This window comes from Mus caroli, chromosome 10, assembly GCF_900094665.2.
Source record: "Mus caroli chromosome 10, CAROLI_EIJ_v1.1, whole genome shotgun sequence".
NCBI classification, from domain to species: domain Eukaryota; kingdom Metazoa; phylum Chordata; class Mammalia; order Rodentia; family Muridae; genus Mus; species Mus caroli.
In genome coordinates this window covers 35,909,890-35,928,362 of record NC_034579.1, presented here as the reverse complement: position 1 = coordinate 35,928,362, position 18,473 = coordinate 35,909,890, and the positions used below count along the sequence as shown (strand labels likewise).

Here is an 18,473-nt window from a genome sequence, read left to right as displayed (position 1 = left end):
TATATATATATATACATATATATATATATATATATATATGTATATATATATACATTATGACATTTGGTGTAGGTTTCTTTTTACTTTATTCTTAACTGTGTGCGTGTGGGTGTATCTGTGCACACGGATACAGTGTCTACAGAAGCAAGGAGATGTCAGACCTGCACATGTGGTTGTGTCTGTGCACACAAATACAGTGTCCACAGAAGCAAGGAGATGTCAGACCCGCTTGAGCTGTAGTTGGAGGAGGCTGTGAGCTACCTACCCAGTGTGGGTACTAGGAACCAAACTCAGGTCCTTTGCAAGAGAAGCAACGGCTGACTACTGAGCAATCTCTCCATTCCTGAGCAAATTTCTTTATGAAGACATTAAAATATTTTAACACAAAAGACTGATACATTTTGCTACATTAAGAAAATCTCAAATCATCAAAACCAAAGAAAATTAAGTCCAACACAAACAGGGTAACTATTTATAAGATACCTTCTAGAAGTCAAAATGAAAAGTCAACTGAAGAGAAAAATAGAAAACAATTCTGACATGAAACTATAGCAAAAAAATCTATTTTAATAAAAAACAAATGGGAAGATGTTGCCCTAAGTCAGCAGGAGCACTGAGGTGGCTTTTTATCCTCGAGGATTTGTTCCAAAAACACACCTGAGCAACAGAAGTGCAGCCGTGCTAACTCCATCCAGTCTACTGGGAATGCACTGGCACAATGTTCTGGAAAATAATTTGGTATAATCTTGCAAAAGTGAGTAAGTGAATCACTTTGAATCCATAATTTCACGTTTACATCATACCAGAGAATGTTTGTAACACAGTTCTTCATTTTAAGAAAATTATTGACATTCAATTAATGCATTGTTAATCTTGGAAGTATTATACTGCATGAAAAAAGAAAGTTGTAAATGATACATGTAACAGGACACTATTTCATATAGCTTAAACCCAAGCAGAGATAAATGTGGTATTTTACGCTTACTCGCAGTAAGCTAAACCTATTTTTAGACTGAAGAGAATAAATGTTTCAAAATCTAGGCCATCTGCTAAGTGGTAGGAGGAGGAAGATCCTAGGACAGGGAGAAAATAAGCAAGCACTCTCCACTGGCAAGTGGAAGGTTCTTAGGTCATGGTATCTTTATGGGTCTACCATACATAAATACAGCAAATATTTTTGCATGTGCCTATTAAGATGATGGGACAATCAAGAAAACAAGGAATGGGATTAAAAGGCATTGTCTTCAAGGGTTTAAGCATTATTTTATACTCTACAGAGAAAGCCCCTTTGAGGAGATAGCATTTGGTATAAGATCTGAAGACAGTGCAGGAGGGAGCGTGACACCTGGCTATCTCAGGGAAGGGGCATCTAGGGAGAAAACGTGCAACGTGAGGATCCCAGGCAAACACATTCCTGGTGAGCTACAGGATCTGAAGGAGCAAGGCGGTTACAAGACAGACTAGAAGGACGGCCATTATAAAAAGGAAACCAAGGAAGGCTTTGTTTCCTGTTTCAAGTGGTTCCACGTTTTAGCACAAGCTCTTTGAGTAACAAAAACTGACCACATTCTTGAGTCTGTATTTCCAGAGTGGCTGAGGGCTGCCACAGAGGTGCAGGTGAGCAGGGAGCTGGAGAGGGGGGGAGGCAGGAAGCTGGAGAAAGGTCAGAGGAGAACAGATGAGCATCTACAGTGCACAGAGCCCCTCTGCGTGCCTGTCAGATGTAAACAAGAAATCTGAGGACATGACCAGAATGAATGAGTAGGTCACTGGTGGCCCAGTAAAAGTATTTTTTCTTCAATTACAGAAGCCAAGATGTCCTAAATAAACAAGTTAGTGTAAAGAAGACGAAGGCAAACTCAAAGGAAGCCTCTGAAGGCTGTAAGGAAGAACCTCTGACAGGTCACGATGTGTACACTGTAAGATCATCCTATTGTACAAGCCATTTTGCATACTATTTCCCATAATATTTGTAATTCCTAAGGTTTGAGATTTTTAAAGCACTTCAAAATTCTAAGATATAAGTACAACAAAGTTTGTGACCTGGGAACAACAAATAGCTTCACAGAATAAATAAAATGCAAGGACAGGAAATAGGCTTGTGCCACTTAGCTCATCAGGAGTTCTTGTGGTCAGATTATGTTGAAAAACAGTGCTGGCACCACCATGAAATGAGCCTGCAGGGAAGAGCAGGAGGCTCCAGGGTGTCCTTGTGACCGCATACTCAAAGCCCATGAACCATGTGCTGGCTGACATGAAGGCAGGGGCAGTAGCTGGCCTGGAGCAGGAGCGTCCTATCAACTCTTGTACAAGCCAAGAAAGGAATGCAGAGCGTGAGAAGCACTCCCGGGGTGGCCTTCAGGTGGCAGTAACTACAATTACCCAGTCACTGTTCATCCGTAAGTGGGATTGCCTGCTGTCCCCTCAGAACAAGCAAACATGGCCATCCACTGGTAACTATGGTTACCTCTTCAGAGTATTTCCACATGTTTTAAAGAGAGAGATAATCAGGGTATAGAGGGCTACGGAACCAGGCTTCGAACAACTCTATCCCGTTCTCAAGATTTCATACTGGACTGTGTCTATGAGTTTTTAATTATTAACAGACTAACTTTAATAATTAATATATTTTTATTTACATACTATTATTAATAAATTAATAATAAAAAGGAATTGAGGTATTCAATACCCAAACCTAACACAACCACCAGAAACCTTAACAGACAAAAAAAGCAAACCAAAATTGTTCTGACCCAGTTACATCCCAATTAGCACAGACCCGCACGCTTCACCAAAACTCTTCTCCTTCCTGTGAACACAAAATGCCAGCTGTGAAAGAAAGCGATACTGCTGGGCTTGCACACTTTAGTTGCCATAGAAACGGCAGAAATGGCAGAAGCTGGATGCCTCAAGTTATCAGCAATAAAATCAAACAGACAAAAATCAAAGCTACAGGGTTTTAGTTAAATTCTATTCTAAAGGCAAGTCATGAAAATATGCAACAGTAGCATGGTTATACAGGGCTAGTCCTTCAATATTCATATTTCTACAGAATTTAGTAATTCTTAATCGTACACAGGATACTTTATATGTACTCCTGATCTGCTTTTCTGTTTATAGGATCAATTATTTCACAGGGTTAAATTTCCTTCAGCTAATTGGTGTATCATAAATAGAACAACCACAGCAATCCACAAACATTCTACTCCGTTTGCTTTGCACTCCCTACTTCAGCATATCTGGAATCTCAGTATGACTCTTAACAGCACCAAAGACCAACAGCAGACACACAAGTGGCCCAGTCTTGAATGGCAGGGACAGGGACTCAGAGTTAAGTTGGGCTAGTTGCTGTAACAATGGGCAATGCTGGCCTGATATTAATGGCTACAACTATGCTTTCATTTAAATACAGTGTGGTACAATTCCCCTCACATTTGATACAGAAGTCAAATCCCAGGATATTTATTTTGCACACTGTTCTTCATTGTTCCCCTGAACAAATAAGATTCTGTGCTACAGAACAAATAACTACCCAACAGGAAGCGCTGTGCTTTCTTTTCTTGAACAAACACAGTAGTCATTTGCAGACATTACTCTACCGTAATTATCTATACCATAAAAAACTTCATTAATTGGATAGTTGAGCATTTAAAAATACAGCAAGGCACAGTGACTAAACCAGTAATCCCAGCATTTGGGAAGTGGATGCAGGGTTCAAAGTCTTTCTTGGTTACTTAGCAAATTCAAGGCTAGTCTAGGAAACGAGAGCCAATCTCTAAACAAACAAACAAATGGAGATTGCTGGACATGGTGGAATACTCCCTTAATATCAGCACTTGGGAAGCAGAGGCAAATATAACTCTATGAATTCCCAGATAGCTAAGGCTACCTAAAAACAAAGCAAAACAAACAAACAAGCCAACACACAAAAAGCCAAAGGGAAAGGAGTGGGGAAGAGGGATGGGAAAGGCAGAGGTGCGAAATTCAAGAATGTGACTTCAAGCTTCTAGACATTAGAGAACAGAGCCCTGCCATACACTAGTCAGCTAAGGAACAAAACATGAACTACATTCCCAATGGTGAACACTCACAATCTACCTAGTTATGGGGTTAGGTAAAAGTGTCCTTTGATGGGTAACATCCCAATTTTAATAGAAGTATCAGGAGATGAATGAACACCCTAAAATATACTAAGATTATTTCTGATATGTTTTAAAATTCTGGATTTTATTCCGGGGTATAAAACCACAAAAACCACATGTACACTAATGATCCCCAAATCAAGACTACTAAGTCTCTAATCTCCCATGTATCTTAGAAATAGATCATATTCACAAGTACCATAAACTCCTTCCAGCTAAGATTAATTTTTCCTTCTCCCTAACAAAACTGTCTTTTCCTAGTATTCCTTGGTCAACAAAAGCAGAAGTCTGACCTTGGTCCTGTCCTTGAATCTAGTCATTGCTCCTCTGCTTCTTAAGAACTAAGTATTCACTACGGCCTTTCCTCCTCTTTGTACTCATCAGCTGCTCAGAGCTTCATGTTTTCTCACCAGCTGACTACAGCTACTTGATAGAGCTGCTGCCCATGAGTCCATACCAGCTCCATAACCCTGAGCCATCTCGCTTAAAAACTTGACTGGCCTAGGAAAACCCATATTTTAAAGACAACAATTAGGATCCACCATAACTAGTCTTCCTTGCTTTTTTGCCTTTTCTCTTTTGCAGTGATACCAACCTGTCTGTAGTTTCTTAGTCTACATCTTTATTGGTGCCATTTCTTTGCCTGCAATGCTCCCAGACCCATTGCTTTCACCATACGAGCTTATGTGCAGTGTTCCAAGGCCCTCACCCAGCTGCTTAGGCTCCACTTCTGTGTTCTCAGTACTGTACGCTGAGCTAGTCCTTGAATGGTGTGTGTGTGTGTGGGGGGGGGTAAGGGGTGTATGTGTCTGGGTTTGTGTGTGTGTCTGAGTGTGTCTGGGTATGAGGGAGAGGGGGAAGGAAAGGGAGAGAACCTGAGTATTAGGAATGAGAGCCTTGTTGCTCATGGCTAGGTAAGAGTTCTCTGTGAACCACAACCCTACCCTGTAGTTTCTTTTAAAGCGTTTTTATGACTACCTGTGTATAAATTTCCCCACAATGGATCCAATGAGGGAAAGGTTATGCGTTATTGATTCTTACATTCCCAAGTGCTCAGAACAGTGTCTAGTACATATTAGGCACATTGTAGGGTAAAAGGCTTCTTTATCTGGAGCGCCTGGTCATTATTGAAAGTATATCTCAGCCGGGCGTGGTGGCGCACGCCTTTAATCCCAGCACTTGGGAGGCAGAGGCAGGCAGATTTCTGAGTTCGAGGCCAGCCTGGTCTACAAAGTGAGTTCCAGGATAGCCAGGGCTACACAGAGAAACCCTGTCTCGAAAAAACAAAAAAAAAAAAAGAAAGTGTATCTCTAATGTACCTGTAAGCAAGAAACTCTTCCCTTTTACGTTTGTGTCTATAGGTGATGTAAGCTATGTGTAAATTAGAAACTTGTAATTCTAAGTACATGACTAGTTTCATTTTACCTTAAAACCAGGCTGGTCTAATCTGTAATATATCAGTTATGTTAATCCGACCTGGTACTCACATTAAACAATGCCTGCCAACCTAGTACTGCCAGCATTTAACAATGGATTTCTTTGTCTGCTATTTAGAAGTGATTGTAGGCCTGAACAGCAAGATATGGTTTTCTTTTCTCTAACAAGAACCAATAAAAAAAGTAACATTATAAAAAAGCTCGGTGCAAAAGAAGTGCATGTATCTGCTAGGCTATTTACCTAATACACTTCAAAGTCCAGAGGAGAAAATCAAACTATACTGCACACTGGGATCAGCAGCAGCAATAACACTGCACCGGCATTCAGACTCAGCATTAAGAAATACATCCCACAGAAGCAACAACAAGAAAGTTTTCTATTTACATCTATGACACTCATTCAAATAAAGTTAACTTAGAAAAACAATGTCTCTGTTCCAGGGTTAGTCACAGCCCTCACAGTCCAAAGCCCCATCTACAGTCTTGCTTCTTCCTCGTTTACTTTTTTATTTAGTTTAATTTGTATCTGTGTGTCTTGTTCATTCTCATTATAAAAGAAAGGAAGCATATCAGAGAACAGCGGCAAACGGAGCTCTCTCTAACTGAACACTCAGGCCCACCTGAGAACGCAGGCCTCCCGCAGACTCTCCCCAGGCCAGCTCTGGCAATCTCTAGGCACACTGACTCAGTTCCTTGCCTCTACAAGTCTTCTACTCAATGTGCGCTCAGAGGACAACAGAACCGTCCCACGTGACCTGGAGAAAGCAAAGGGTCTCAGATCTGAACACTGCCAGTACTGGTGACCACCTGGGTAACCATTTATCACAACTTATCAACTTGTAAATAAAGTGGAAATAGCATCTTATATAAATTTTGCCATCAAGATTGATGGCTAGTTTAGTGTTAATATAACCAGCCTCCTTCAAAGCGTTAAGGCTCCTGCTCCTGTCTGTGGCCTTTGGTTTTGTCTGCTTTTCTTTTTGTAGTTATTTGTATTTTTGTTTATGTGTCTTTGTGTGTGTACACATGTGCACATGTACACCGCCGGGATGAACCCCTCCCCATCCCCACCCCAGTCCCATCTCTCTTAGGGTTTCTATTACCTGGATAAAGCACCATGGCTACAAACAACTTAGAGTGGAAAGGGTTTATTTCATCTTGTGACTCTAGCTCAGATCACACTCAAGTCACTGAGGGAGGTCTAAGCAGGAACTCAAAGCAGGAAGCTGGATGTAGGAACTGGAGCAGAGGCCATGGAAGAGTGTGACTTACTGGCTTGCTCCCTTCAGCCTGCTCAGCTTGCTTTCTTATAGCGCCCAGGGTCACCTGCCCAGTGGCACCGCACAGTGGGCTGGGCCCTTCAATTAAGAAAATGGCAGAAAGGCTAGCCTACAGCCCTGTCTTTTGGAGGTGCTTTCTCTTCCGAGGCTCCCACTTCTCAGATGATTACTCTACCTTCCGTCAAGTTGTCAAAAAATTCTCCAGCACAAGTCCCCTCCCTGCTCACGGCTGGCTGGCTAGTGCTGCCTCCACCCTTCTCCCAAGTCACCCCTTACACTTTTCTCATTCTCACTCCTAACCAAGGTCCTGTCCAGGAAGCCTCTCCTTCCCTTTAAGGCCTGACCATGTTTACTTCTCCCTATCCCACACTGCTCTGTCTAGAGCTCGCTCCCCTCCACCTCAAGGCTCAATCAAGGCCCTGAGGCCCATTCACACTATCAAGCTTAATCCTTCATGGGGATTATGAAAACTTCCTTTGCAGACAGAGCTCTGACATTCTTGTTTTTTATTTATCAGTATGTGCTCTGGTTTTGTTTCTGTTGTTGTGACAAAGCACCTGACTAAAGCAACGTGAGAAAAAAGGTTTGCCTGGCTTTCTAATCAGGTCAGTCTCCTCATCATCTTAGAGAAGTCAGCGCAGGAACTCAGGCAGTTAGCCACAGGGCATGCATAGTCAAGACCAGAGAACAGGAGAGACAGGGCTGCCTGCGCTGCACTGCCTGCTGTGGCCCTAGCTTTCTTCACTATTGTCAGCTCAGAGCCCTGCCCTACTGCCTCACAGCCCTGCCCTGGCAAGATGACATTTAAAACATTGCAGACCAGTTAAGTCCACTCAGATAAGTACTATCTTCTGTAGTAACTCTCTCTCAGTAGAATTAATAAATCAAATGACAATACAAAGTCATCTGACTAGCATAGCATTCTTGCCTCTAGAGCCTCTCAGTCATGTCTCATTTAAGAGGGAAGAATGAAAACTAAGCTGTTCAAAGCATGTACTAAGTTTGATGTTAGTTAACTTTTTAAAATTTCCATATTTTAAATATTAAGACTTGGTGAAATATTTGTAGTATTCAGATGTACTCTCAGGACACATGGACTGGGGTTTAACCCTTTAGAAACCAGGAAGGATGATCCCACACTTACACCTGAGCTCTGCTGGGGAGGAAGGCCCATCTGGAGCGCGGGTGCATTAATGAGGACTGTCCAGAGGCGCCTCTAGAAGGGCTGGCAGGAGGATTTCAGAAGTTCAGTGTTAAGGTAGGGAGCCAACTGCATAAATTCCAAGACCTCCATACACAGGAAAGGGAATGGAAGCCTAATGGCTGGCTTAGAAACTGCTATCCTCTACTTTTTATTTACAAAGATTAATTTACTTTTTATCTGTATGCACATTTTGTCTACATGTATGTGTGGAGCCCGAGGGACCAGAAAAGGTGTAGATCTGGAACTTGAATTACAAATGGTTGGGAGCAGCCATCTGGGTGCCAGGAACTTAACCTGGTCCTCTACAAATGCAGCAAAACACTCAACCTGAGCCGCCTCTAGAGCCCCTCGGAACTTTAAACAAATATAAATTCAGCTCACTAATATAAAACAAAAGACAAAAAACCAACAACTCATAGTGCAAGTTGAACTTGTAGGACAGAACTTGCACAAATACTGTCTGAAAGAGAAGAGCCAGGCCAGGCCCGAGCATTCGCTCCCGTCTTCACTCAGTAAAGCCCAGAGCTGAGCAGGTGCTGGGCTCTAGCATATGAGAGAGGAAAGACAGTCTAACTGTAGGTCACACATGCCACAGACCTGGGAGTAATGCGCTAAAACTGAGGACCAGTGGACCTACTTGGTACTGCTGTCGGCCAGCATGGCTGTCTGTGTTAAGTGTCACATGCTCTGCCTGCAGACAATCTTCTCATATGCTTACAAACACACACATTGAGGCAGCAGCAGGGCAGGGGCAGTGAGGTGTGCACTCTGCTCTAGGAAGCTCACCACTGCTAAAGGCTGCCAGCTCCATCCTGGCCCTCCCCAGCCAGAGCAGCAATCCCATGAACACAGTCACCCGGCACTCATCATCCTCTGCGATGCGGCCTGCCTGCTGAACCTAAGATACAGCTCACTCTCTAACTGTTTATACGTTCAATATTTATAGACTTACGCCTCTCCTTCATTGTCTCTCAGCCAAGAAAAATACATGTAGCTCTTTCTCCTTTCCTTTTAAAGCCAATTCCTCAACCCAAATAATCTTTTAAGTGGCTTTAAAATTCTCTGCTTTTGTATAACATTCTAGGATCTAAATCATATACCTGAAATATTGTTCCAGACATGAAAAAAAATCATAGTTTAAAAAATCATTTTAAGGGGCTGGTGAAATGGCTCAGCAGATAAGAGCACTGACTGCTCTTCTGAAGGTCCTGAGTTCAAATCCCAGCAACCATATGGTGGCTCACAACCACCTGTAATAAGATCTGGCGCCCTCTTCTGGTGCGTCTGAAGTCAGCTACAGTGTACTTATGTATAATAATAAATAAATAACTCTTTTAAAATATCATTTTGAGGATTAATGATCCTGTATATGAACTCTAGAACCTTAGCTTTTAGCTACTCTCAATTTCCTTTCATTATATTATCAAGCAGCAAGTTTATATTTTTTCTCATAATGTACTTGCATGATTTCCTATGAAGCCATCAGCTAGAGACAGTAAGTACAAAGACACAGTTGTGACTCACAAATGGTCTAAAGCAAAGGGAAACGAAGCAGTTAAAAGCTCTCCAGAGTCTCACAGAACAGCGTTAGCCCACTACAATCAATTTCAAATAGCTCCATCTCCTTTTAAAAAACAAACCCTTATGTTATACACTTTCCATTTCTCCACTGTGACAATGTAAATGTCTAGGTTAAACATCCCACTCCTGAAAACACTTGGGCAAAAGCAAGACAGTGTGGTCCAGAGACAGGCTCCGAGCCAGTGGAAATGACTGGGGACTGCACCGAGTTCATTAGAATTTCTTACACTACAATGGTGGAAAGCTACAGTAATCATGTGGACAAAATACAAACAAGCACTGTGTTAGTCAGAACTTCTTTCATAATATACTTAAACCCTACACTCACCCTATGGACAAAAAAAGCATTTTGTAATCAGGGAAGAGTCCATTCTTTTGATCACAAAGTTTCAGGATCTTAAAACAAACCAAGCCCCTGAATAAACTCCAGACCCAGCTGCAACCTGAGTATTTTTGTCTTTCTTTACATTACACCATTTATTCCTATTTGAGCCAGGCAGAATCCATGTCCTTTCTGAGATAAGTGCCTTCTCACCTTACAATTTCTCATTTCAATTTTTTATAACCAGCATTCCTTCCCTCCCTAAGTTTTTAAATTCTGTGTCAAAGTCCAGGTCAAGTCCTTCTTCCCTGAAGCCTCGCCTCCTCCCCCCACCCCACCCCCACCCCTGCACCACACACAGAGATCTTCTTGGCTTGAATAGCAGCCCAGAGTATGCACCTCAGAGGACCTACCATCCTATTCCCTGGGTTAAATCTGTTGGTGCACAGGTAGGTCCTGATGCTCCTCTTAGTCCCCACCTCCTTTGAGGGCCTCTGATACAGGTGCACCCATATCATTCCTATTTTTCTGTTTTATGTACATGCGCGCGCGCACACACACACACACACTCTAAAAGTTCATGGAGGTCAGTGTTTCAAATTCTGCTATTTCTACAATATTTACTGTATATAAGAAGGATCAAACCCCTGCCTTCGCAAAAAAGTTAGTCCAGGAGATGATTTAACACAGTGGTTCTCAACCTTCCTTTTTTTTTTTTTTTGGTTGTTAGAGACAGGGTTTCTCTGTATAGCCCTGGCTGTCCTGGAACTCACTCTGTAGACCGGGCTGGCCTCCAACTCAGAAATCTGCCTGCCTCTGCCTCCCAAGTGCTGGGATTAAAGGCGTGAGCCATAGTTCCTCATGTTGTGGTGACCCCAAGCATAAAATCATTTTTGTGGCTACTTCATAACTGTAATTTTGCTATTGTTATGAATTATAATGTAAGTACGTTTTCTGATGGCCTTATGCGACTCCTGTGAAAGGCTGTTCAACCCCCAAAGGGGTTGCAACCCACAAGTTTATAACCACTGATCTAAGGCATCTACATGATATAAACAATACCACAAGAGAACATGAAATATAACAAGAATGTATAACAAAATTTCATCTCAAAATTGAGTTGGGATATTTTTTAAAAGCTTTAATTTTTAAAAATGTATTTCAGTTTATTATATTTATTCATGTTCATTTAATCTTACTATATTTATTATACATTTTTCTGCACGTTTGTCTGTGCCCGTGGAGGCCAGGAGACAGCATCAGCTCCCCTGGGGCTGGAGTGATCGACAGTTGTGAGCTGCCATGTGGGTGCTGGGAATGAAACCCGGGTCCTTGGCAAGAGCGGCCAGTGCCTAACTGCTGAGGCGGCTCCAGAGCTAAGCTTTAAATACTGCTGCTAGCCTCGAAAGACAAGCACATCTGAGTATGGAGAGACAGGGACAAGAATAAGACCAGGAAATGCAAGCCATTAAGGCAAGAAATCTCAGGACAATGTGGGAATAACCAATAGTAGAAGGCAAGCAGAAAGGGATGAGGTCAGGGGAGTGTCTGAAGTCAGTAGAGCTATATTCAGTAAGATCCTGAAAACTGTACTTATGCCAAAGTTCCTGAAAGGCTAACACATGGTCATCAGGTCTACATGGACTGGAAGGAGAAAGACTGTTAAAGGAATTAATGTAGTAGACACATTTAGAAGCTGTAACATGATAAGACAGACGGAATAAAGGTCTGAGCAAGGAAGAGGTTACAGGGGGTAAAAACAGGTGAGAAGAAGAGAGAATATAAATTTGACAATGCCGTGTTCTAGATGTAAACTACAAAAAAGGCCAAAAGTCTGGATGCTAAGAGGAGGCTGGTGCTGTAACCAAGAGAGAGGACACTGCAGACAGACAGCAAATAAACAAGAAAATCGGAGTCCTGGTTATACTGATTTGTGTCTATCATAGACTGTCAGAAAACTATTCCACTGAGAGCAAAACAGTAACTCTGTAAAACAAGGTGAAAACACTCACACCAGCCCTGAATAAAAGAGTCTCACTAATGATTCAGATGTGACTGGAACCTTGAAAACAGAGATCTAAATGCTGACCATGTGGTCGGTCACTCCAGAACAACCTCAAGTGCCTCTGAAGCATTTAGAATGTGGTAATTAACTCATGGTAAATATAGAACTGGAAAGCTAGGAGACTTAAAGATCTTCATAATCCTTATTTTTTTTAAATCTAAGTTTCTTTTTTTTTTCAATTTGAATCTTTTTTTATTAGATATTTTCTTCATTTACAATTCAAATGCTATCCCAAAAGTCCCCTATACCCTCCCCCTGCCCTGCTCCCCTACTCACCCACTCCCACTTCCTGGCCCTGGCATTCCCCTGTACTGGGGCATATATGATCTTTACAAGACCAAGGGCCTCTCCTCCCAATGATGGCCGACTAGGCCATCTTCTGCTACATATGCAGCTAGAGACACGAGGTCAGGGGGTACTGGTTAGTTCATATTGTTGTTTCACCTATAGGGTTGCAGACCCCTTTAGCTCCCTGGGTACTTTCTCTAGCTCCTCCATTGGGGGCCCTGTGTTCCATCCTATAGATGACTGTGAGCATCCACTTCTGTATTTGCCAGGCACTGGAATAGCATCACAAGAGACAGCTATATCAGGGTCATGTCAGCAAAATCTTGCTGGTAAATGACTGACTTGTGGTCACTATCATTCAACTCCAATGCCACAACAGGAAGTGTCCTGGGCAGATTCCAGTCTGACTGACAAGGGATAGTCACTGCACGCTCTTCATGCACTCACTATTTCTGCAGCATAACTCTCCTCAGCTAAGAGAGCTGCAATCTACCTACACTAGCCCCTATCATTTCTGGATCTAAAAATCACAAAAACCTAATGAAATAAAGTATTATCAAATTATGTGGGGTAAGATAACACCTGCAGAGATAAAGGTACCAGGATTACCACTGTCCTATACTCTTATGTTTATAATAAATAAAAAATAACAATCTAACCTGCAAATCAAGTGAGTACTTAGCATATAAGTCAATTATTAGTAAATGTTTATTATACATATATCAAATTAAAATATAAGACCAGACATTTGCATTGGGGCTAATCTGTCTAATAGGTATATTTTACCAGAGGCAATGTCATTATTTAAGGGGATGAAAAATTAGAACTCAACTTTCATTATTAGTGCTTTTATATATAGAACAAGTTGAAGTGAAGTCCAACAGCTTTACACATTGACTGAGCATTAAAATTATACACTACTAATGTTAAAAGTCACACTGATAGTTTACAGCCATGTATTGATTTAAAGAAATAATAGAGACCAAATGTTTAAAGATAATCTAGTTTGTTTGGTTTTTTTATTGAAACAGGGCTTTGCTATGTAGCTCAGGCTGGCTGTAAATTATCTTACTGTCTGAGTAACTGGTGTGCATTCCTGCACTTTGTAAGGTGTAAAAGGGGAGGGAGGGAGGAAGGGAGGGAGGGAGGGAGGGAGGGAGGGAGGGAAGGTTTAAGGAGTTGGGGAAGATACCTTCACTATTTGCCTAGGCTATCCTTGAACTCATGGCAATCCTCCTACCGCAGTTTCTCAAGTGCTGAGATTACAGACAGGAGCCGACACTTCATCAGCTCCCAGTCTTTTGATTGTAGGTTATAAGTGACTTTTTAATCTCTCCTTTTGCATGTATTTACAATGTTTTCTTAGCTAATGTTCTATTCTAATTGTACCAAAATGAATGATTTTGTTAAATTTGAGAAAGACAAAGATATGTTCATGAATGAAACCAAAGTGCTTACCAGGTCCCTGTGGAGCACCCAGTTTGCGTGGAGGTAATGGATGCCATCGAGAATCTGGTACAGGAGCGATTTAACCATGGATCTTGGTAACTGCATGGGCTTTTTATTTGCTTTTGATGCACGGTGAAACTTAATAATATGCTGAAATTTAAAAATTAAAACATACTATAATAATATAGTCTGCTCATATCTCCACCAAAATCCCACCATAATGAAAACTGAAATAAATGCTCTGTATTTTACACTTACCTTTTAAAGTTAATGAAACAAAAATTTCTGAATAATAAGGTTATCCAAAAAACTGTATTTTGGGATGAATGTGGCCATGTTAATATGGGTCTATAATCAGATTTACTGAAAACATTCAGAGCTGTCAGTAAATCACCTCTCAGTGGTAAGAAGGGTAGGCATTCAGATGCCTAAGAACGTGTCGATGGTGGTCTGCTGAGGACGGGCGGGCGGGCGGGAGGAAGAAGGCTGGCAAGTGGTGTGTAAAAAGTCAGTGTGTTGAGACAGCATCAGACAGAAGGCATCTTTGCACTGCTGGAAAGCACGCCTCCTCCCCGGGCTGCCCCTGAAGGTCAGCATTCTATGAAGAGCAGTATAAAGGAAAGTAGGAACCACACCAACTCTCATACTTTATGTCACGTGGTGAATGTGGGTTATGAAATACTGTAATGCCAGGGAGGAAAAGGCTATAGGCCATGTCTAATTTCCCAGCCTATGCCTACTCTCAAATCCCATCCAGGTCCTATGAAGAACAGCCGATACTCTGAGCCATTCTGGGCCACAGCATCAGCCCATATACTTCTGTTTAAAGTGAGCTATATACATTGTCAAGAAACCTTTGTAGAAATAAAGGAGAAATAAGAAAAATGAAGAAAAAAAAACCAAACCACCACGTTTGTTTTGGGATAGGGCCTCAGGTTAGCCCAGAGTAACTTCAAACTCATTATTTATATATATCCAAGGATGACCTTTAATTCTTGATTCTCCTATTTCCACATCTAAGTGCTAATGATGAACAAAATAATTTAAAAAAAACAAACCCTATTCTATTTTACTTATGTGGTTTGTGTGTGTGTGTGTGTGCATGTATGTATGTGTGTGTAAATGTGTATGTTTTCATTTGTGTGCACACATGCATGGACTACCAAGCACACGCGGAGACCAGAGACAGCTCACAGTAACTGGCTCTCTAATGAACTTTCAAGGTTCATTCAGGACCTTATAAGCCTGTCAAAGTTATTCTTACTCAGATCTTTTCACTTATATAGAAGGCTAACTACAACATAGGGAACCACATTTATCCATAATTTAACTGTCAAATTTGTTTGTTTGGTTTGCTTGTTTAGTAGTTTTAGAGACAAAAATGTTTAAAATGCTCTAGTTAGGAATTGGCTTTTTTATGTATTGATAAGGCATTCTAAAAACTATATACATACTTCTACTTGGTATTAAATACGAAAGTTTTAAATACCAAAATACAGTAAGAAATCAACTTGAACTTAACTACTCACAAGTATACGCTTGATTAAATGTGTGTGCGCCTCAGGAAAGGAACCAGTATTTACTACACACATTACCAAACTGTCATTAGCTGAGTGCACGAGGTCCCGTACTTCTAACTATTACAGATATCACCATTTCTATAAACGTAGTGCTCATCTTTAAAACCAACATTTACTACGGTTGCTCTGAACTGTGAGTTATAGTAGGCTTTCTTCAGTGCATTAGTAGTACATTCTGCTTGCATACTTGCCCCTTATCTACAGAAGGACAATAGGAGGTCAAACTTACCCAAAGGTCATGTTCTGCATAGTCAAATAGCAGCCACACCTTCCTGTCGCTGTGAGAAAGGAACACCTTCTGCAATGCGATCACATTAGGGTGCTTCAGTTCTCTCAAAAGCTGAATATGGGAGGAAGGGAGGGAGGGAGGGAGGGAGGATAGAAAAAGAGAATATATGAGAATATTCCTTGATTAGAAAGGAGAACATATTACCACATGAACAGAATCCTTTGAGACAGGTCTTACTGCAGTCCTGACTTAGCCTCCTGAAGGACAGGTATGCCTCACTGGGCCTGGCTTTGAGGGAAGCAGCATGAAAGGGGAAACAGCTCTCAAAATACACTGACTGACTGACTGACTGACTCTCTCTCCCTCTTCTCTTCTCTTCTCTTCTCTTCTCTTCTCTTCTCTCTTCTCTCTCCCTCTCTCCCTCTCCCTCTCCTTCTCTCTCTCTCTCCAGCTTACACCCCAAAGGCATGAGTATTAACAGGCCTCTGCTGCCACATGCTCTGGCTCCAGGCAACAGAGCCATAAAGCTATGGCCTGAAATCTCTGACACTATAAAGCTTTGCATGTAGTAATCTGATTATCTTAAAATATCTGTCACATAGACAAAAGCTGACTCACATAGAGGTCCTGTACACACAAAAAAGAATAGCCTTCACAGGGTACAAGCTTCTAGTTCCACCCTGACAAGGAAGTGGACAGCCCAAATGAAAACTCATCAGCTGCACATGATAGGCAGCAGTTTGAGAAAATAGCATGAGCGCAAGGTAAAAGCCTTTTAATATGCCAGTTCCAGACTACTCAATGGGATTCAGACTTAATAGGCACAGAGAAACATACTTCATTTTTTGTTTGTTTGTTTTTCAAGCTAGAAGCTCATCATACATGTTCACACAGGCCTATAATCATAGGCCTACTCAGGAAGTTCAAGGGCTATCTGGACTATAAAATAAATTCAAGGCTTAGGCAATTTAGTGAGACCCCCATCTCAAAAGTAAAAAGCAAAAATGATACAGTTCAGCACTAAAATATTTGCCTAGCATATATGAGACCCTGAGGAGTTCAGCCTCTAGAAAACACACGCACACAAGCATGCACACACGCATGCACAACCTAATTATGTTAGTCCAGACTGGCTTTGAACTTGTGATCCTCCTGCCTCAAACTTTCAAGTCAGCAGTTAACAGCACTGGCTGCGCTCCCAGAGGACCTGGGTTCCATTCTCAGCACCACATGACAGCTCTGAAACTCCAGTTCCGGAGAGCTCGGATGCTCTCCTCTGGCCCTCACAGACACTTCATGCACCTGGTACTCTGACATATATGCAGCTCTGAAACTCCAGTTCCGGAGAGCTCCGATGTTCTCCTCTGGCCCTCACAGACACTGCATGCACCTGGTACTCTGACATATATGCAGACAAAACACCCATTCACATAAAAAAAAGAAGAAGAAAAAAAAGGATAAAAAATAAAATTAAAAAAAACAAAACAAAAAACCAAATGTGAACTCCAGCATCTCTCTTGGTAAGCAGTCTTGTAATGTAAAGCTCATTATACTTTTGTTGGTTTTTTTTTTTTCCTTTTTGTTACCTGTTTATCGAATACTTAAAATGTGCACAATTATTGTATAAAAATGTTTAACTCCCATTTAATTCTAATAACAATTGTATGGTACAACTTTATTTTAAGATCAGGGAAGGCTGACAGTCCTTCCCCCTTGCGTGGGGAGGGAAAAACAGTGCATGTTCAGCTAACTGTGTCAGCCTCCAATGCTATTGGCTCAAGTAGGACTGCCTTTGCATCTTAGCTACATTAGTCACGTGCTCCTAGCCAATGACAGGGACAAATAAAGTGTCCCCCCTAACACACACAACTCTAGGAATCAAATGGAGAGTCAGTCACTATTAAAAGTTTCCACAGTTGGACAGATTTCGGCACACGTTTCGTGGATGCTGCTGAGAGCTTGATAGAGCACAGTAAGAGGCAGAATGACATCAGACTTGGCGTTGCCGAATCATTTGCACAGGTGCATGTTTGTGTTAGCATAGCTTATCCTAGTAACTGTCTACATTTGCCTCCCTGTCAACCATGGACTTCTCGGACAAAAGCGGATGGCACAATACCAGGCACACTGAAGGAGCTCGGGGGTTCTTGGTTTTGGTGATCGCATCTACTTTACGGAATTTAAGTAACACTTATGCAAATAATTTGTATACGTGTTTGCCTCCTGCTCACAACTCTCCCCCAAATGCAGCATCTCTACTGCAGTGTCTAATGGCTAAAGCTGAGGTGGCACTCTCGACTTTCCCTGTCTTCAACTCCATCTGATCTTCAAGAAAATGGCAACGGCACTCAGGGGCTTGCAGTGGAGGAGGGGCCTGACCTGCTCTAGTCTCATCCGTCACTTCCTGAGGAAGTCCTCCCTGGCCCTCCTACTGAAATTGTCATTAGCTCTTCTCCACTTTGCTTTCCAGTCACTACTGTGATTTTCACAAGTAATTAAAAATTGTCTTTGTCTTCAAAGAGAAGAATAAACAGATGTAAAGTTTTTTTTTAAAGTAAAAGTATATTACTATATATTCTTCCAAATATACTTCAGCTCTGTATTCCTCTCTACAATTTCAAACTAATGCTTCTTAATTTAGAAATTTGAAGGAAAATATTTCTACTTCAATGGAATAAAATGCACTGCCAGGAGAGTATCATCCTGGCTACCTGTCCCCAGTGCCGTGGAGATTGGTCCGTAAGTCCACACTGCAGGTAACTGACCACAACGCAGAAAATGTCCTGTCTACTGTCAGGCGAGGTCTGTGCTGTCCAGCATCTCTGACTTCCCTTCCGATGTCAAGGAAGAAGTTGGTTGTGCCTCAATTTGCACACTTATTTCTTTTTTTTTTTTTT

General features: G+C 41.6%; 1 protein-coding gene across 3 annotated transcripts in view; it reads right to left on the bottom strand.

The window, feature by feature from the left end:
* The window catches only part of Cdk19 (cyclin dependent kinase 19), a 139,852-nt gene that overhangs the window by 31,766 nt on the left and 89,613 nt on the right, over positions 1-18,473 (bottom strand). For all 3 annotated transcript variants that reach the window (XM_021173711.2, XM_021173712.2, XM_029482436.1), the window contains exons 3-4: positions 15,577-15,687; positions 13,777-13,917 (exon numbers count right to left, since the gene is read on the bottom strand). In XM_021173711.2, the coding sequence (XP_021029370.1) occupies positions 13,777-13,917; positions 15,577-15,687 (252 nt within the window). The remainder of the gene's footprint in view (positions 1-13,776; positions 13,918-15,576; positions 15,688-18,473) is intronic.